The following is a 21,093-nucleotide window of genomic DNA, read 5'->3' on the forward strand; positions in this document are numbered from 1 at the left end:
CAAGCCACACCCACAAATAAACATAAATGACCATAAATATACATAAACCCACCCCACACCCTCTAATAACAAACCACCCCACACAGATCACATCCCACACCCTTTTTTTTTTTTTTTTTTTTTTTTTTTAAATATACAGAATACACACAACACTACACTAAACTAAATCCCTCGCCCGCACCCTCCCCTTCCCCCCAGACACTGGTCTAACGTCCAAAGTTTGCGTTAAGTAGTCCAGACCAGTGTCCAGGGTCAGTTCATAAATCCCACCACTATCACCCCCCTCCCAACCTAACACTATGTCCCAAACCCCACTATATACAATATATACAATATATACAGTATTTACAACATAACATAAAGAAAACAGAATACAAATAAAACCTGAACAACATCAATCCAAACCACATAAAGCCCAGGTTCGGCGCCTGCAAGCCCTACATCTCTATAACCTCAGATACAAAACAAAAATCTACAGTGCAGCATCAGCCCAACACCAGGAGCGGAGATGACAGACTAAGGGACACTAAAGGAGAACCCCCTCCAAAGGAGAGAGGCCCTCCCCGTGCCCAGCCTCTCATACTCCAGAGAGCGCACCTTCACCAGGGGGGAGAGGACAGACTAAGGGACACTAAGGAGAGAGGCCCTCCCCGTGCCCAGCCCCTCATACTCCAGAGAGCGCACCTTCACCAGGGGGGAGAGGACAGACTAAGGGACACTAAGGAGAGAGGCCCTCCCCGTGCCCAGCCTCTCATACTCCAGAGAGCGCACCTTCACCAGGTCACCCAGAATGTTCCTAACCACCTCATCCACCGGGAGGATTTTACGCTGCGTCGACACTAAACACCGTGCGTTCCACGTGTGGTACCTGACCACTAGGCTGACTAGGAATAACGTGCAGCGGTCCCGGCCACCCAGGCCTCTGAATGCTCCATAGGCCCACTCCGCATAGGAGAGACCGGCCAACCCGGGCCAATGGATGGAAGCGCCCACCCGGTTGTACACCTCTGTGTTAAAGGGGCACTGAAGCAGGAAGTGGTCCATGCTCTCCAGCAGGCCACCGCACTCCTCCCGGGGACAACCCCTTTCCTCAGAGCTCCTACACTTCAGATTGTCCCTCACACACAGCTTTCCATGGAAGCAGCGCCAAGTCACGTCCCAAAACTTCAAGGGGATCCTGATGGAATTCAATAAACTCAAACCCACCCTCAGATCCCGACTTGGGCAATCCCTGAGGGCCAGAGGCTTCTGGAAATGGGTCAACAGAACCCTCTTGTCAAGGAGTTTCCTCGACATGGTCCTGATCTCCCACATTCCCAGACCCCACCGGCGAATCACCTTCAGAACCGGGGCAGCGTAAGCCGGAAGATGCCCATGCGGTGTACGGAGATCCTTCACTTGCCCTCCTGTCTCCCATTCCTGGAAGAAAGGCCGAAACCATCCCCTGCAGGAGTATACCCACGGAGGAGCCCATCCCCTGCAGGAGTATACCCACGGAGGAGCCCATCCCCTGCAGGAGTATACCCACGGAGGAGCCCATCCCCTGCAGGAGTATACCCACGGAGGAGCCCATCCCCTGCAGGAGTATACCCACGGAGGAGCCCATCCCCTGCAGGAGTATACCCACGGAGGAGCCCATCCCCTACAGGAGCATACCCACGGAGGAGCCCTCTCTTTCCAGAGGTTGGTGATATTGATCTTAAGAAAGGTATTCACTAGGAACACCACAGGGTTAACCATACACAACCCTCCTTGTCTCCTCGTGCGGTAAGTAACCTCCCTCTTGATAAGGTTCAGCCTGTTCCCCCATAACAGCTGGAAGAACAGACTGTAGACCCGAGTCCAGAGGGGTTCTGGCAACATGCACACACTGCCCAGATAAATCAGTAACGGGAGCAGGTAAGTTTTGATCAGATTAACCCTTTCTCTGAGGGTCAAAGACCAACCCTTCCACTGGTCCACCTTCTGAGCGGCGATCTTAAGCCTGCCATCCCAGTTTTGCATGGGGTAATCCCCCTGGCCGAATTCGATGCCGAGAACTTTGGCGGAGTCCTGGGGCCCTGGAAGAGTGTCCGGGAGATCAAACCCTGGATCCCCCTCTCCCAGCCAGAGACTCTCACACTTATCCCGGTTGATCTTGGACCCAGAAACCTCTGAGTAGCGGTCAACCTCTGACATCACCCATTGCGCCTCCCCTCCCGAGGACACGAAAACGGTGACATCATCAGCATACGCTACCACCCTTAGAGTGGCTTCCGGTGCTGCCCGATCCATCCCGACTCCCACCAACAGCCCACGATCAACCCTCCTAAGGAATGGGTCAATCGCGAACACGTATAAAAGTGGGCTCAGAGGACAACCCTGGCGAACACCAGACCCGACCTCAAAAGAGCGGCCAATCCAACCGTTCACAAGCGGGAAACTCTCTGCCCCTGCGTACAAAACCTTTAGCCAATTGACAAACTCCCCCGGCAGGCCATACCTCAGAAGGACAGACCAGAGGTACTCGTGGTTAACCCGATCAAACGCTTTTGCCTGATCCAAGGACAGCAAGTACCCCTTCCAGTTACCAGCCCTGCCCTGCTCCACTGCCTCCCGGACACAAAGCACAGCACTAAATGTACTGCGGCCTGGAACAGAGCAGTGCTGGGTCCCCGAAAGGAGCCGGGGCGCAAACTGCACCAGCCGATTAAACAGCACCTTTGCCAAAACCTTTCTGTCCGTATTGAGAAGCGCTATGGGACGCCAGTTCTCAATACGAGATCGGTCCTTACCCTTTGACAGGATGATCAGGGCAGACCTCCTCATTGACTTCGGCAGAGCGCCCGAGGAAAGACACTCATTGAATACCTCAGTCAAGAGGGGAACCAAGGCGTCCTTAAAGGTCTTATAAAACTCAGATGTTAAGCCATCCGGGCCTGGCGATTTCTTGAGGGCGAGCCCTTCAATCGCCCGGCTGACTTCCTCTTCCCTTATCATCTCTGTCAAAACATCAAGAGAGGGGTCTACTCCTGGCTCAGGGACAGTTTCAGCCAGGAAACCCGACATCACATCCCGATCTAGATCCTTCCTGCCCAAGAGGTGCGAGTAGAAGGATCTGACGACCTCCAGGATCCCTGATCTGGACCTTTTCAGGGACCCCGTACTGTCAACCAGTCCCGTGACAACTTTACCATTCACTGACATCTTGCAGTTTCTGTAAGGGTCGGGCGAGCGGTATTTCCCGTAATCCCTCTCAAAAACCAAAGATGCGTGTCTATCGTACTGACACCTCTTCAGCAAGGATTTCACTCTGGAGATGTCCTCACGACTACCTCCAGTCGAGACGAGATGCTGGAGTTTCCTCCTCAGGCCCTGATACAGGCGGTACCTGTCCAGGCTCCTGAGGCTCGAGAGCTGGCGGAAGAATCTCGCCACCCTTTTCTTGAGCATCTCCCACCACTCTGACTTACTGCTACAAAGGCCCAGCAATGGTACCTGGCTCTGAAGAAAGTCCTCAAAGGATTGTCTTATCTCCGCTTCCTCCAGGAGAGACGAATTGAGCTTCCAGTAGCCTCTTCCCATCCGGGGGGTCTCTGTAACATTCAGAGAAAACAAAATTAAACAGTGGTCGGAGAACTCCACCTCAACAACGGACACTGCCGAAGAAATGGCTTCCTCCTTTAAATAAAACCTGTCTATTCTAGACCTGCAGCTACCCCTATAATAGGTGAACCCCGCGTGGCCTGGGGTGTGCCGGATGTGGACATCCACCAGGCGAGCCTCACTAGCTATGCTATTAAGAGCGACGCTATCATAAGTCAGCTTGTCTCTGGAACCTCCCCTATCCTGGGACCTCGTGACAGCATTGAAGTCCCCTCCAAAGACCACCTGCCGACTTGTAAAAAGGTAGGGCTTGATCCTCATAAAGAGACACTTCCTGTCCCACTTGGACTGGGGACCATAGATGTTAATTAGGCGAAGTTCTTGTCCCTTCATGAGGACATCCAGGATCAGGCACCTCCCCATTTCTAACTCAATAACTCGTCGGCATTCTACCGGTGCGGTAAAAAGTACCGCCACTCCGCTATACGGCTCGGCCGCAAGAGACCAATAGGAAGGCCCGTGTCTCCATTCCCTCTTAGCTTTAAACACGGCCGCCAAATCTGGCAGCCTGGTCTCCTGCAAAAATAAAATGTCGGCTTCAACACGGCCGAGAAAATCAAAGGCCGCAAATCTAGCCGCATCAGACTTAATGCTGGCGACATTAATGGACGCCAGCGTCAACGGAGTGGGTGCCGCCATCATGAGTGATTGAGTTAGACGGCTTTCTTTTTACCCATCTTACCACCACCCTCGGGAAATGAACACCCCCTTTTTAGACATATTGTGGTGTCCATCTCCCGCACCTCTGATGCTTCAGGGGCAGATCCAGGACCTGCCCCCTCATCCTCGTCTCCAGACTCTGGGCCAGTCTCCCCTCCTGAGGACCCTGACTCCCCAGGGGGAGACTCGGCACCTCCTGCAGGCTCCGCCACCTCTGGCCCTTCACCCTCAGCCCCTCCATCGGCAGGAGGCGCTCCATCCAGGGCCAGGAATCGATTTGAAATTTCGACCAGCGGGGGGTCGGTTGCACCTTCCTTGGGTACCTTAGTCAGGGAGGGAGAAGATCTTACACCTCCCTTCTTTTTACCCTTTTTCTTCTTTTTGGCGCCACGCTTACGCTTTTCCTCTAGCCACGCCCTATTATCCTCGTCCATACTCTCATAATGGGAGGAGTCTGAGGACGTAGCACCTTCCTCTCTCTCGATCCTCCTGACCTCCTCATCCAGTACATCATCCCCTGGGGCCTCAGCGACAGGTGTGGTCTCCAGGAGAGCGCCAGAGGTTGTCCCAGCAGCCCGAGACTCCCCCCGCTCTCTCTCCTGTTGACGCTTCTCTAGACGCCTTAGCTGGGCAGGCGTCTTTTTCCTGTCTTTCTTCCCTGGCCCCTCCATTCCTCCGCCTCTGCTAGTCCCCTCCCCAGCAGATTCAGCCTCATGGCTTTCACCCGCTGAGGCTGAGCCCGCATTAGCGAAGGAAAGAGGACAACGACTGTACGGGTGACCGAGATCACCACACAGGTTACACCTAATCTGCCCTGTACAGGATGCAGCGAGATGGCCGACACCCCCACACAACGCACACTTCTGCACGGTGCAGTTTGCGCTGAAATGTGTGGGGTCACCGCACCTGTGACACAGCCTAGGCTGCCCCCGGTAGAAGATCAGGATCCGATCCCTCCCCAGGAAGGCTGATGAAGGGATGTGGGCGACTGAGTTACCTGAACGCCTCAACTTCACCATGAAGGTCCAGGCCCCTGACCAGATACCATACTCATCACGATTTTTCTCGGGTACTCCCAGTACCTCTCCATAACGATTCATCCAGGTCATGATGTCAAAGCAAGATAGTGATTCGTTACGGGTAAGAACGGTCACTTTCTTGAGTTCGCTCTGGCGGGACACTGCTTGCACAGCAAAGTCCCGCCACTCGGGCTCGTTGTATCTCAGCTCATAGTTGGACCAGAAGAGCTCAAGCCCCTCCGGCCGAACAAAGCTGATATCAAACTCAGATGTACCATAGGGATGGATCAAGGCAAAGATGTCAGCCGCCTTGAAGTCCATCTTCAGCAGCAGCTCAACTACCCGTGCCCGAGGGGGACACACATCACTGCCACGCCACCGAAGACGGACCACATTCCTACGGTTAGCACCCGGCCCGGTTGTCGGGAGCGACCATGATGTCTCCCTGCCTCTTTGCTCTCGGAAGGCAGACAGGCCGTGCCTCTCTATCCAAAACGACAAATCAACCTCCTGCCCCGCTACATTGATCGTCCTTTCACCCTTCTGTAAGGCCTGCAGGAGGCGCCGTTGCAAAAAGCCGTCCCCAGAGCCCAGAGACGAGGATGATGGACCCCTACTTCCCCCAGCAGCGACACTGGCATAGCTCTTAATAGGGGCCGCCACTGGGGGAGCAACTGGACCAACCCCTGCACCCACCACATTAACACTACCCACCTGCATGTTACACTCAGCCGCGCCACTCACACCACCAGTCACTCCATCACCCACCCCCAAAGCTGGAAAAGATTCAGCACCACTCACACCATTCACATTATCCACCACAATATTACTGACTCCACTCACACTGGCTGGACCAGCAACAACATTAGCAGACAAGACCACCTCCGCATCTTCAGGCACAAGGGACGGGGGTCCCCCCGCAGCGCATCGCCCAGAGGGGACCCCAACTTGTGTCACACTTGTGCCCTCCGCATCATCGGTAGCAGATGTTATTTTACTTTTCTTAGAGGAAGGTAGGAGTCGCCGCTGATCTTTGGCTGGTATGTGGCACCGCTGATCCCCACCTTCCTCAGCACTCCTCTGCAGACTGTCTCCAACACCAACACAAAATAGGACTTTAGGCTTGGGAGGTCCGGAGCCCTCAGCCTCAGCGACCCCTCCACGCTGCCGCCGCTCCATAACCGAGTGATTAGCGGCAACAGCATGAAGAGGCGCCGAGGCACCGGAAGCTGCCACCAGTGCCGGGCTATCCCCCCCTCCCACTGGGGGACGCACCACAGCACTGGATTTGGATGGTATCGCCACTGCCGAGTCGCCCTTACTGTCCGGCCTCGCGGCCGATGCCTCCCCTGCTCCCCCACTGTTACCACAAACAGAGACGGAGCCCATCGCCACATCAGATGTCACACCTGTAATCTCCCCGCTCCCTGGCACTGAGTCCACTGCAGGACCCGCGCTGGGCTGGGTAACGGGGCTCGCACAGTGAGCTGACCCTGCGGCCGACTCGGGTTTTACGGGGAGGGGGCTGTAGACTAGACTCACCACTTCCACGGATTTGGTCTTCTTCTTTCATGGTTTGCTGCCCCCCGGTGCATCCTCCGGCAGATCGTCTCCAAAAGTAAAGTCCTGGAGGTGCACAGGGGACTCGAGCCGTCGGATCTCCTCCATCAGCGCCCCTCCCTGGTGGCTGTCACTATCCTCACCCGGGCAGGCAGAACCGCAGCCAGATGACAAGGCCGCTTGTCCTGCAGGGGGCCCACTGTACGGCACCGGGCTTTCCTCCTCCATCTGACTCTCTGGCTGAAGCCCCATCAGCCGCCTCTGCTTTTCCTCCTCCATCTCCCGGAACCGCTCATCATTAAGGATCTTTTCTTTAAACGGCCCGCTCCTCTCCAGCAGGTGAGCCTTCCTCTCCTCCAAGGCCTGGATGTTAGTCTGGAGCCTGGAAATCTCTGCCAGAATCTGCTCCTTCTTCCTCTTTGGGGCAGAGCTTGCCCTGGCATGGGCGCACCTGAGCTCCTCCCGCAGTCTCCTCACCGTCTTGCTGGCTTCTTCGTACTCAGAGAGGTGGCCCAGAGCCCGGGAGGCATAGCTGGAAATAGACTCCCGGGTCCTCAGCATTCCCCAGCCCTCTTCACTGAGGTCAGCCTCACCTCTCTGAGCACTCAGCTTTCCTGCGGTATCCAGCTTTTCCGAAGTACCCAGCTTTCCCGAGGTATCCAGCTTTCCCGAGGTATCCAGCTTTCCCGAGGTATCCAGCTTTCCTGAGGTATTCATCTTTTCTGAGGTCTTGCTGCTTTTTGAAGCCTTAGCTGGCCTGGGGGTACTTGGAGCAGCATTGCTGCTGTTCCTTGCAGATCTTCTCACCCCCAAGGCTTCCGCAGCGCTGGCCGGTTCCTGGCTACCCCTGCCTCCCGCCGGCCTAGACCGGGAAGCAGGAGCCTGGGACTTGCTGCCCTGGCTCATGCCTGAAAACCCACTCCCTCCCTGGGAGAGGAGAGAGCAGGCCCCAGGTGGAGGTGGTTTTCCCTGGAGCTCAGGAGCAGCAGCAGCACACAGCCTCTCACAGCAACAGACAGCTAACGAGCTAACGAGATACACCAGAGCTGCACTCACTATCTGCTGCTGGTGCAGTCACTGTGTACATACATGACATTACTTATCCTGTACTGATCCTGAGTTACATCCTGTATTATACCCCAGAGCTGCACTCACTATTCTGCTGCTGGTGCAGTCACTGTGTACATACATGACATTACTTATCCTGTACTGATCCTGAGTTACATCCTGTATTATTCCCCAGAGCTGCAGTCACTATTCTGCTGCTGGTGCAGTCACTGTGTGCATACATGACATTACTTATCCTGTACTGATCCTGAGTTACATCCTGTATTATACCCCAGAGCTGCACTCACTATTCTGCTGCTGGTGCAGTCACTGTGTACATACATGACATTACTTATCCTGTACTGACCCTGAGTTACATCCTGTATTATACCCCAGAGCTGCACTCACTATTCTGCTGCTGGTGCAGTCACTGTGTACATACATGACATTACTTATCCTGTACTGATCCTGAATAACATCCTGTATTATACCCCAGAGCTGCACTCACTATTCAGCTGCTGGTGCAGTCACTGTACATACATGACATTACTTATCCTGTACTGATCCTGAGTTGCATCCTGTATTATACCCCAGAGCTGCACTCACTATTCTGCTGCTGGTGCAGTCACTGTGTACATACATGACATTACTTATCCTGTACTGATCCTGAGTTACATCCTGTATTATACCCCAGAGCTGCACTCACTATTCTGCTGCTGGTGCAGTCACTGTACATACATGACATTACTTATCCTGTACTGATCCTGAGTTACATCCTGTATTATACCCCAGAGCTGTACTCACTATTCTGCTGCTGGTGCAGTCACTGTGTACATACATGACATTACTTATCCTGTACTGATCCTGAGTTACATCCTGTATTATACCCCAGAGCTGCTCTCACTATTCTGCTGCTGGTGCAGTCACTGTGTACATACATGACATTACTTATCCTGTACTGATCCTGAGTTACATCCTGTATTATACCCCAGAGCTGCACTCACTATTCTGCTGCTGGTGCAGTCACTGTGTACATACATGACATTACTTATCCTGTACTGATCCCGAGTTACATCCTGTATTATACTCCAGAGCTGCACTCACTATTCTGCTGCTGGTGCAGTTACTGTGTACATACATGTCATTACTTATCCTGTACTGATCCTGAGTTACATCCTGTATTATACCCCAGAGCTGCACTCACTATTCTGCTGCTGGTGCAGTCACTGTGTACATACATGACATTACTTATCCTGTACTGATCCTGAGTTACATCCTGTATTATACCCCAGAGCTGCACTCACTATTCTGCTGCTGGTGCAGTCACTGTGTACATACATGACACCCCTGTATTTCCCCCATCCCCCAGTAGTTTTCCCTCACATCCTCCTTCAGCATGGTCTCTGCGGCTTCGCTCATAACGCTGATGGCGTCATCCGTTTTCTTGCGGTTGATGAAGATGACCCCGGCCAGCCAGCACGCCAGCCCTGCGGTGCCCGCATACATCAGCTCCCGCTTGGCAATGGGCACGCAGCGCCCGGGCAGGATCTCCATCATCCCTGGGGCAGAAAGAGGAGGCAAAATGTTACCATGTGACCCCAGAATAATATATAGCAGAACCCCAATGTCTGGAGCCTATGGGCAGACAGGACTCCAAAATATCCCCCTCTCCGGGTCATGTGATCGGCCCACCCTGACCTCTGCCCTCCTTACCCAGCAGGTCCAGTGAACTCTGGTGATTGGACACGACGACGTACGGCTCCTTAATGTTAAAGTTTTCCCAACCGCGAACCTCGATCTTTATTCCATAGAGATATTTAATGTGCAGCAGCATGAAACGCAGGACCCTGGCGGGAGAGAGGAGCAGCAGTGTAAAGCACAGCACACACTGCACAGAGCTGAGAATGTATGGAGAGACTGTGTCTAAGCCTGCAAGAGCTCATCAGCACAGTACAATATATACACACACACACACACACACACACACACACATACACATATATACGCACACACACATATATATATACACACATATATACATACACTTCAGAGAGTCAGCGCAGGACTAGTGGAGCTCATTATAGCAGGATGGGCGGCCACAGATAATGATGCACGATGAGAAAGATTCTGTCCCATTAAGATCTCATCAGCACAGGACAGACACGGTGAAGCACATTACATAGAAGACTGGATCATAACTGGACAATAAGATCTGATAACATATGGACAAGCAGCTTCTGACCTTCAGTATCTCATCAGCACAGGACGGGCAAAGCAGTCAGAAAACTCTGCAAACAAAATCCTTTAGATCATCTAAACTCTCACCTATAGAATCTCATCAGCAAAGGACCAGAGGTCTCTACAAGGAGGGCAGTAGCTGGGGCTAGGCTCTCATACACAGGATAGACAGCAGCCTGTATACACCGGGGGCAGCTGAGGGCTAGGCTCTCATACACAGGATAGACACCAGCCTGTATACACTGGGGGCAGCTGAGGGCAATGCTCTCATACACAGGATAGACACCGGCCTGTATACACCGGGGCAGCTGAGGGCTAGGCTCTCATACACAGGATAGACACCAGCCTGTATACACCGGGGGCAGCTGAGGGCTAGGCTCTCATACACAGGATAGACACCGGCCTGTATACACCGGGGGCAGCTGAGGGCTAGGCTCTCATACACAGGATAGACACCGGCCTGTATACACCGGGGGCAGCTGAGGGCTAGGCTCTCATACACAGGATAGACAGCAGCCTGTATACACCGGGGGCAGCTGAGGGCTAGGCTCTCATACACAGGATAGACAGCAGCCTGTATACACCGGGGGCAGCTGAGGGCTAGGCTCTCATACACAGGATAGACACCGGCCTGTATACACCAGGGGCAGCTGGGGGCTAGGCTCTCATACACAGGATAGACACCGGCCTGTATACACCGGGGGCAGCTGAGGGCTAGGCTCTCATACACAGGATAGACACCAGCCTGTATACACCGGGGGCAGCTAAGGGCTAGGCTCTCATACACAGGATAGACACCGGCCTGTATACACCGGGGGCAGCTAAGGGCTAGGCTCTCATACACAGGATAGACACCGGCCTGTATACACCAGGGGCAGCTGGGGGCTAGGCTCTCATACACAGGATAGACAGCGGCCTGTATACACCGGGGGCAGCTGAGGGCTAGGCTCTCATACACAGGATAGACACCGGCCTGTATACACCGGGGCAGCTGAGGGCTAGGCTCTCATACACAGGATAGACACCAGCCTGTATACACCGGGGGCAGCTGAGGGCTAGGCTCTCATACACAGGATAGACACCGGCCTGTATACACCGGGGGCAGCTGAGGGCTAGGCTCTCATACACAGGATAGACACCGGCCTGTATACACCGGGGGCAGCTGAGGGCTAGGCTCTCATACACAGGATAGACAGCAGCCTGTATACACCGGGGGCAGCTGAGGGCTAGGCTCTCATACACAGGATAGACAGTGGCCTGTATACACCAGGGGCAGCTGAGGGCTAGGCTCTCATACACAGGATAGACAGCAGCCTGTATACACCGGGGGCAGCTGAGGGCTAGGCTCTCATACACAGGATAGACACCGGCCTGTATACACCGGGGCAGCTGAGGGCTAGGCTCTCATACACAGGATAGACAGCAGCCTGTATACACCGGGGGCAGCTGAGGGCTAGGCTCTCATACACAGGATAGACACCGGCCTGTATACACCGGGGGCAGCTGAGGGCTAGGCTCTCATACACAGGATAGACACCGGCCTGTATACACCGGGGGCAGCTGAGGGCTAGGCTCTCATACACAGGATAGACACCAGCCTGTATACACCGGGGCAGCTGAGGGCTAGGCTCTCATACACAGGATAGACACCAGCCTGTATACACCGGGGCAGCTGAGGGCTAGGCTCTCATACACAGGATAGACACCAGCCTGTATACACCGGGGGCAGCTGAGGGCTAGGCTCTCATACACAGGATAGACAGCAGCCTGTATACACCGGGGGCAGCTGAGGGCTAGGCTCTCATACACAGGATAGACACCAGCCTGTATACACCGGGGGCAGCTGAGGGCTAGGCTCTCATACACAGGATAGACACCAGCCTGTATACACCGGGGGCAGCTGAGGGCTAGGCTCTCATACACAGGATAGACACCAGCCTGTATACACCGGGGGCAGCTGAGGGCTAGGCTCTCATACACAGGATAGACACCAGCCTGTATACACCGGGGGCAGCTGAGGGCTAGGCTCTCATACACAGGATAGACAGCGGCCTGTATACACCGGGGGCAGCTGAGGGCTAGGCTCTCATACACAGGATAGACAGCAGCCTGTATACACCGGGGCAGCTGGGGGCTAGGCTCTCATACACGGGATAGACAGTAGCCTGTATACACCGGGGGCAGCTGAGGGCTAGGCTCTCATACACAGGATAGACAGCAGCCTGTATACACCGGGGGCAGCTGAGGGCTAGGCTCTCATACACAGGATAGACAGCGGCCTGTATACACAGGATAGACACCAGCCTGTATACACCGGGGGCAGCTGAGGGCTAGGCTCTCAAACACAGGATAGACAGCAGCCTGTATACACCGGGGCAGCTGGGGGCTAGGCTCTCATACACAGGATAGACAGCGGCCTGTATACACCGGGGCAGCAGAGGGCTAGGCTCTCATACACAGGATAGACACCGGCCTGTATACACCGGGGGCAGCTGAGGGCTAGGCTCTCATACACAGGATAGACACCGGCCTGTATACACCGGGGGCAGCTGAGGGCTAGGCTCTCATACACAGGATAGACACCAGCCTGTATACACCGGGGGCAGCTGAGGGCTAGGCTCTCATACACAGGATAGACACCAGCCTGTATACACCAGGGGCAGCTGAGGGCTAGGCTCTCATACACAGGATAGACACCAGCCTGTATACACCGGGGGCAGCTGAGGGCTAGGCTCTCATACACAGGATAGACAGCAGCCTGTATACACCGGGGGCAGCTGAGGGCTAGGCTCTCATACACAGGATAGACACCAGCCTGTATACACCGGGGGCAGCTGAGGGCTAGGCTCTCATACACAGGATAGACACCAGCCTGTATACACCAGGGGCAGCTGAGGGCTAGGCTCTCATACACAGGATAGACAGTAGCCTGTATACACCGGGGGCAGCTGAGGGCTAGGCTCTCATACACAGGATAGACACCGGCCTGTATACACCGGGGCAGCAGAGGGCTAGGCTCTCATACACAGGATAGACACCAGCCTGTATACACCGGGGGCAGCTGAGGGCTAGGCTCTCATACACAGGATAGACACCGGCCTGTATACACCGGGGGCAGCTGAGGGCTAGGCTCTCATACACAGGATAGACAGCAGCCTGTATACACCGGGGGCAGCTGAGGGCTAGGCTCTCATACACAGGATAGACAGCAGCCTGTATACACCGGGGGCAGCTGAGGGCTAGGCTCTCATACACAGGATAGACACCAGCTTGTATACACCGGAGGCAGCTGAGGGCTAGGCTCTCATACACAGGATAGACACCAGCCTGTATACACCGGGGCAGCTGAGGGCTAGGCTCTCATACACAGGATAGACACTGGCCTGTATACACCGGGGGCAGCTGGGGGCTAGGCTCTCATACACAGGATAGACACCAGCCTGTATACACCGGGGCAGCTGGGGGCTAGGCTCTCATACACAGGATAGACACCAGCCTGTATACACCGGGGGCAGCTGGGGGCTAGGCTCTCATACACAGGATAGACACCGGCCTGTATACACCGGGGGCAGCTGAGGGCTAGGCTCTCATACACAGGATAGACAGCAGCCTGTATACACCGGGGGCAGCTGAGGGCTAGGCTCTCATACACAGGATAGACACCAGCCTGTATACACCAGGGGCAGCTGAGGGCTAGGCTCTCATACACAGGATAGACAGCAGCCTGTATACACCGGGGGCAGCTGAGGGCTAGGCTCTCATACACAGGATAGACACCGGCCTGTATACACCGGGGCAGCTGAGGGCTAGGCTCTCATACACAGGATAGACACTGGCCTGTATACACCGGGGGCAGCTGAGGGCTAGGCTCTCATACACAGGATAGACACCGGCCTGTATACACCGGGGGCAGCTGAGGGCTAGGCTCTCATACACAGGATAGACAGTGGCCTGTATACACCGGGGCAGCTGAGGGCTAGGCTCTCATACACAGGATAGACAGTGGCCTGTATACACCGGGGCAGCTGAGGGCTAGGCTCTCATACACAGGATAGACACCGGCCTGTATACACCGGGGGCAGCTGAGGGCTAGGCTCTCATACACAGGATAGACACCGGCCTGTATACACCGGGGGCAGCTGAGGGCTAGGCTCTCATACACAGGATAGACACCAGCCTGTATACACCGGGGGCAGCTGAGGGCTAGGCTCTCATACACAGGATAGACAGCAGCCTGTATACACAGGGGGCAACTGAGGGCTAGGCTCTCATACACGGGATAGACAGTAGCCTGTATACACCGGGGGCAGCTGAGGGCTAGGCTCTCATACACAGGATAGACACCAGCCTGTATACACCGGGGGCAGCTGAGGGCTAGGCTCTCATACACAGGATAGACAGCAGCCTGTATACACCAGGGGCAGCTGAGGGCTAGGCTCTCATACACGGGATAGACAGTAGCCTGTATACACCGGGGGCAGCTGAGGGCTAGGCTCTCATACACAGGATAGACACCAGCCTGTATACACCGGGGCAGCAGAGGGCTAGGCTGGAGGATGAGGGTGATGGGGAGTCACTTACTTCATGTTCTCCACGTTGCGCCCCCGCACGGCACATATAGGAATGGCGAGGATAGCCAGCGTCAGGATCCAGCCGTTGTAGAACGCCATCTTGCAGAAGTACTTGAAGGAGACGCTCCATTCGTAGAGCAGCGGGAAAGCCACCAGACAGACCACGAGAAGCCACTGCGCCACAGACAGCTCCATGGCACCTGCCGGGAGAGAGGACGGATCATGTAGCGGAGCAGCAGTGTCGTCACATTATCAGAGGGGCAGAGGTCAGGGTCTCCTCGCTGCCTCACACCTTTGTACACACTGCTTACACTTCATTATTCCTCCTCATTACACTCAGTCTGGCTCCTCTATGGAAACACATTTCTTATGCGCACCCCCGCAGAGCCCCAAGCCCCAAAGCACCCCCCCTGCAGTGCCCCGAGCCCCAAAGCGCCCCCCGCAGTGCCCACGAGCCCCAAAGCGCCCCCCGCAGTGCCCACGAGCCCCAAAGCGCCCCCCACAGTGCCCACGAGCCCCAAAGCGCCCCCCACAGTGCCCACGAGCCCCAAAGCGCCCCCCGCAGCGCCCCGAGCGCCCCCCGCAGTGCCCCGAGCCCCCCCGCAGTGCCCCGAGCCCCCCCGCAGTGCCCCGAGCCCCCCAGCGCCCCCCGCGCCCCCGCAGTGCCCCGAGCCCCCCAGCGCCCCGAGCCCCCGTGCCCCCCTGCAGTGCCCCGAGCCCCCGCGCCCCCCTGCAGTGCCCCGAGCCCCCGCGCCCCCCTGCAGTGCCCCGCGCCCCCCTGCAGTGCCCCGCGCCCCCCTGCAGTGCCCCGAGCCCCCGCGCCCCCCTGCAGTGCCCCGAGCCCCCGCGCCCTCCTGCAGTGCCCCGAGCCCCCGCGCCCTCCTGCAGTGCCCCGAGCCCCCGCGCCCTCCTGCAGTGCCCCGAGCCCACCAGCGCCCCCGCAGTGCCCCGAGCCCACCAGCGCCCCCCTGCAGTGCCCCGAGCCCACCAGCGCCCCCGCAGTGCCCCGAGCCCACCAGCGCCCCCCTGCAGTGCCTCGAGCCCCAAAGCACCCCCCCGCGCAGTGCACCGAGCCCCCGCGCCCCCCTGCAGTGCCCTCGAGCCCCCCTGCAGTGCCCCGAGCCCCCCTGCAGTGCCCCGAGCCCCCCTGCAGTGCCCCGAGCCCCCAGCGCCCCCCTGCAGTGCCCCGAGCCCCCAGCGCCCCCCTGCAGTGCCCCGAGCCCCCCAGCGCCCCCCTGCAGTGCCCCGAGCCCCCCAGCAGTGCCCCGAGCCCCCCAGCGCCCCCCTGCAGTGCCCCGAGCCCCCCAGCGCCCCCCTGCAGTGCCCTCGAGCACCAAAGCGCCCCCCCTGCAGTGCCCTCGAGCACCAAAGCGCCCCCCCTGCAGTGCCCTCGAGCACCAAAGCGCCCCCCGCAGTGTCCCGAGCCCCTGCAATTGAAGAAATACTACTCCTTGCAAGCAACCCTCAGCGCCAGATTGTTATGGAACTACATACAGGGGCAGTGTCGTCACATTGTACTACTGTGGTCCTGTATGAAGCTTCTCCTTGCGGTGACCTTACACTCAGGTCAGATCTGCACAGAACAGTAAATCTCCTGGATAGTCGCCTCTGCCCCCGGGCCGCGCTCCGATAACTTCCCTCATCTCTGCACTTAGTAACACGGCCCATATCTCACAATCTTACCTGCCCCCCATAGGCGTGACGTCACACCCCCCTGCCTCCCATAGAGGCGACGTCGCCCCCCCCCCCTGCCTCCCATAGAGGCGACGTCACACCCCGCTGACCCCCCCGTAGAGGCGACGTCCCCCCCCCTCTCGCCCCCCCCCTCTCGCCCCCCCGTAGAGGCGACGTCCCACCCCGCTGACCCCCCCCCCCGTAGAGGCGACGTCCCACCCCGCTGACCCCCCCCCCCCCCGTAGAGGCGACGTCCCACCCCGCTGACCCCCCCCCCCCCCCGTAGAGGCGACGTCCCACCCCGCTGAACCCCCCCCCGTAGAGGCGACGTCCCACCCCGCTGACCCCCCCGTAGAGGCGACGTCCCACCCCGCTGACCCCCCCCCCCGTAGAGGCGACGTCCCACCCTGCTGACCCCCCCATAGAGGCGACGTCCCACCCCGCTGACCCCCCTATATAGGCGACGTCCCACCCCGCTGAGCCCCCTATAGAGGTGACGTCCCACCCCGCTGAGCCCCCTATAGAGGTGACGTCCCACCCCGCTGAGCCCCCTATAGAGGTGACGTCCCACCCCGCTGACCCCCTATAGAGGCGACGTCCCACCCCGCTGACCCCCTATAGAGGCGACGTCCCACCCCGCTGACCCCCTATAGAGGTGACGTCCCACCCCGCTGACCCCCTATAGAGGTGACGTCCCACCCCGCTGACCCCCTATAGAGGTGACGTCCCACCCCGCTGAGCCCCTCGTAGAGGCGACGTCCCACCCCGCTGAGCCCCCTATAGAGGTGACGTCCCACCCCGCTGAGCCCCTATAGAGGTGACGTCCCACCCCGCTGACCCCCTATAGAGGCGACGTCCCACCCCTCTGACCCCCTATAGAGGTGATGTCCCACCCCGCTGACCCCCTATAGAGGCGACGTCCCACCCCGCTGACCCCCTATAGAGGCGATGTCCCACCCCGCTGACCCCCTATAGAGGTGACGTCCCACCCCGCTGAGCCCCTCATAGAGGCGACGTCCCACCCCGCTGACCCCCTATAGAGGCGACGTCCCACCCCGCTGAGCCCCCTATAGAGGCGACGTCCCACCCCGCTGAGCCCCTATAGAGGCGACGTCCCACCCCTCTGACCCCCTATAGAGGTGACGTCCCACCCCGCTGAGCCCCCCCCATAGGAGTGATATCACACCCAACTAGCCCCCCCCAATAGACGTGACACTACACCCGGCCTATGGCGTTACTCCTCCTGCCAGCGGGGGTCCGGCGGACAATCCCTCCTTTGTGTGGCGTTTCCAGGTCATGTCAGCGGCAGTGTAACCCCTCGAGTGCTGGGGGGGGGGCTCCTGCTGTGTATAAGCCCCACGTTATTTCTGCTTCTCGCAGAGGATTAGGATTCTCCGTCTTCTCGGCTTATAGTTAACCCCGTCCTGTGCCAGAGGGTCATCAGCAGGACCCTGCAGCCCCATGACCATGTGTAATGTGACAGGGAACCGAAAATTATCACTTCCCCTTCACCAAAATATCCCAAACACATGAAAGAGCCGCTTCCCTATTCTACGCGGTGGACGGGGATCCCCCATGACATCACCGATGACATCACAGGGCGCCGCTGTGTGGGGGATATACTAGGAATCCCATATATATAGGATTTCTCTAGTCAGTGAACGCGTCCCCCATGACTCCGACCCAAACAGGAGCCCGGCTACACGTCTAAGCGCCATATACCGCACCATCACATGTTTCCTGCTCTCGCAGGTGTCAGCCGCCTCCGGTCTGTGGTTTGGCCTCCATGTGTACAGAGCGAGGACACAACCTCCAGCAATGACTTTATCACTTGTATTGTTTACATGCGAAGGCTGAGACTTCTCACAGCTGAGGGTTTGTTACAATTGTATTCTGTGTTGGGCTGTAGATGGCTATGGGCACCCCGGGGTGTCACAACGGCTTCCGCCAGGCCATGTCCCCCTAATCCTAAACTCCATCTTATAAGTCACCCTGGTTACCCTGGTCCAGTGCCCACTGCCAGCGCCGCCGGGTGGTCCTGGTCCATCTATACAGAACATGCATGTAATACCACATTCCACCCACTGGGGGCGCCATTTATAACTCCTCCACCCCAGATGTGGCTCCTACATGGATATCATCTCAGCAGCTTCATGTGGAGCAGCAGGACAGGAACTAACATTCTCATCCAATGAAATGCATGTGGGGCGTGTCCTCACACTGCTGCGCTCTCAGCAATGGCCCCGCCCATCTGCAGGTCACTGCTCAGAAGGGAGGGGCTGGGAAGCAGTTTAATGCTGAGAGCACAGCAGGGTGAGGACGCAGTGCACATGGAGAAGCTAAAAACATAGAATATCAATCCATATATCACAGTCCTGCTGCTACTAACAACATCCACAGAGGTCTGAGTACCTGACACTGGCTGCAGTCTATGTTCACACCTGCTGACAGGTTCCCTTTATAGCGTGGGGGAGGTGAAAATTAAGAAGACAGAGAAACTAATAAGTGATCTTCTGCAAGCTGCACAGAGCACAGAGCACAGCAGTGTGAGGAGAGAGTTCCAGCTACAATCCTGGAATATGAATACATAGATCAGTTGTCTAGTTATTTAACCCCTTTGATCTAATCTAATCTAAAAGGGGCGGGCCCTGGACTCCATTAAGGGGTAAGTGTCACTAGATGCAGGAGTCACTGTGACCGGGCACTGCCCTCCGCTGCTGCCAGATCCTGGAGCGCCCATCGCCCGGGAGAGATAACAGCTGCCCGGAATGAGTGAGTCAGAGGCCAGACACAGCCGGGGGGGGGGGTGTCAGCCAGGGAGGAGGGGGGGGAGCAGCCAGGGAGGGGAGGGGGTGTCAGCCAGGGAGGGGAGGGGGGGGCAGCCAGGAAGGGGGGGCAGCCAGGTCAGCCAGGAAGGGGGGGGGGGTCGGTCAGCCAGGAAGGGGGGGGGGGGGGGGGTCGGTCAGCCAGGAAGGGGGGGGGGGGGCAGCGCCAGGAAGGTGGGCTGAGCCAGATGCAAGCATGTCCTGATGAATTCACTTGGAAGATCTTAGCTACAGACAGTCTGGAGAGGGAGGAATCACATCTGAGGTGCAGCCGCTGGCCGGAGGAGGAGGGTTGTTACAGTGTACAAGGATACATCTCCAGGTCTCTGGTCAGCACTTGGAGGAGTCACTGATGGATGATCACTAGGGGAATATTTGGTATAATTTATTCATGGGCTTCCATAGGGCACAGTACACACAGCACTCCCGGGTCCGGGGGGACCGCCGGCCCAATTAACACGTCTGGAGGATTCCAGATTGTAAAGGAATGTGTACGGATGTGGAAATCAACACCAGATTTACAACCCGAGTTCTCATGGGAGATGTCCGGCAGACCATTATCCCCTTCTACCCACCTATAACACATGCACTCTCAGCCAAGCCAAGCATGCATGTGGATGAGGGATTGTCCTGAACCTACAAGAAGCAGGGAGAGTCTAAGAACAATGGGGGAATTAATTGATGTGCCGGCCCCTCCACCGCGGCCCCCTGAAGTATCCGGCGGGAGGCAGCGCCTGCAGACAATTCTAGAACTGCACTACAACCTGTGCCGGACAGGCCGAAACGGGCACCGGCTATAGGTAGTGGGCCGGGATGCCCAATGCTGACACCTCCGCTGCCATGCACGCCTCTCCACGCCCCCTAACCCCCCATGTCCCCTCTACACCCATCCCCCTCCATGACCCCCCCCCCCATGTACCCTCCACACCTCTCCGCGTCCCCCCCATGCCCCCTCACCTCTCCACGACCCCCCCCCCATGCCCCCTCCCTCCTCACCTCTCCACGCCCACTTGGCATGGGGGGAAATAAGGGCAATTCCGGGGCGTGCACCAGAAACTGCAAATATTTCGGGCTTGTATAACAGAAAACTGGCGCCAAGGTGTCCCCCAATAAGTAGACAGGTGAATGCTCTGGTGCTTACCTGTCACAGCGCTAGCCAATGGAGAAGCAGCTTTGACGACATTTGATGACATCACACGGAGCTGGACAGACACCTGCAGAGGACACAAGGACAAGTCACCACAACGTGTCACCAAAATCTACAGGGAAATCTGATGAATAACCCGCTGAACGTCCCAGGACTGAGGTCCCGCTCAGGGACTGCCTGTAATCCCAGGACTGAGGTCCCGCTCAGGGACTGCCTGTAATCCCAGGCCTGAGGTCCCGCTCAGGGACTGCCTGTAATCCCAGGCCTGAGGTCCCGCTCAGGGACTGCCTGTAATCCCAGGCCTGAGGTCCCGCTCAGGGACTGCCTGTAATCCCAGGCCTGAGGTCCCGCTCAGGGACTGCCTGTAATCCCAGGCCTGAGGTCCCGCTCAGGGACTGCCTGTAATCCCAGGCCTGAGGTCCCGCTCAGGGACTGCCTGTAATCCCAGGCCTGAGGTCCCGCTCAGGTGAATCCGGCACCGAGAGATGAATAAACCCCCAGTGCTCCTGTCCTGACCCGGTACTGGAGACCAGCGGCGCCGGGGATGGTCACGGGCAGAGAGATTACATTACAGAACTAACAAACATCTGGGATCATTTACTACAAAATGTGTTGGACACAACACGCTTCACCCTGCCGGGACCCGAGGACAGACGCTTCACCCTGCCGGGACCCGAGGACGGACGCTTCACCCTGCCGGGACCCGA

The 21,093-nt window shown here is 57.3% G+C and overlaps 1 protein-coding gene across 1 annotated transcript in view; it reads right to left on the minus strand.

Moving 5' to 3' along the window:
* The window catches only part of AGPAT1 (1-acylglycerol-3-phosphate O-acyltransferase 1), a 53,831-nt gene that overhangs the window by 8,465 nt on the left and 24,273 nt on the right, over window positions 1-21,093 (minus strand). The window contains exons 3-6 of the mRNA XM_072124841.1: window positions 20,381-20,453; window positions 14,751-14,940; window positions 9,645-9,778; window positions 9,315-9,490 (exon numbers count right to left, since the gene is read on the minus strand). Coding sequence (XP_071980942.1) covers window positions 9,315-9,490; window positions 9,645-9,778; window positions 14,751-14,940; window positions 20,381-20,432 — 552 coding nt within the window. The 5' untranslated portion in view covers window positions 20,433-20,453. The remainder of the gene's footprint in view (window positions 1-9,314; window positions 9,491-9,644; window positions 9,779-14,750; window positions 14,941-20,380; window positions 20,454-21,093) is intronic.

This window comes from Engystomops pustulosus, chromosome 9, assembly GCF_040894005.1.
Source record: "Engystomops pustulosus chromosome 9, aEngPut4.maternal, whole genome shotgun sequence".
NCBI classification, from domain to species: domain Eukaryota; kingdom Metazoa; phylum Chordata; class Amphibia; order Anura; family Leptodactylidae; genus Engystomops; species Engystomops pustulosus.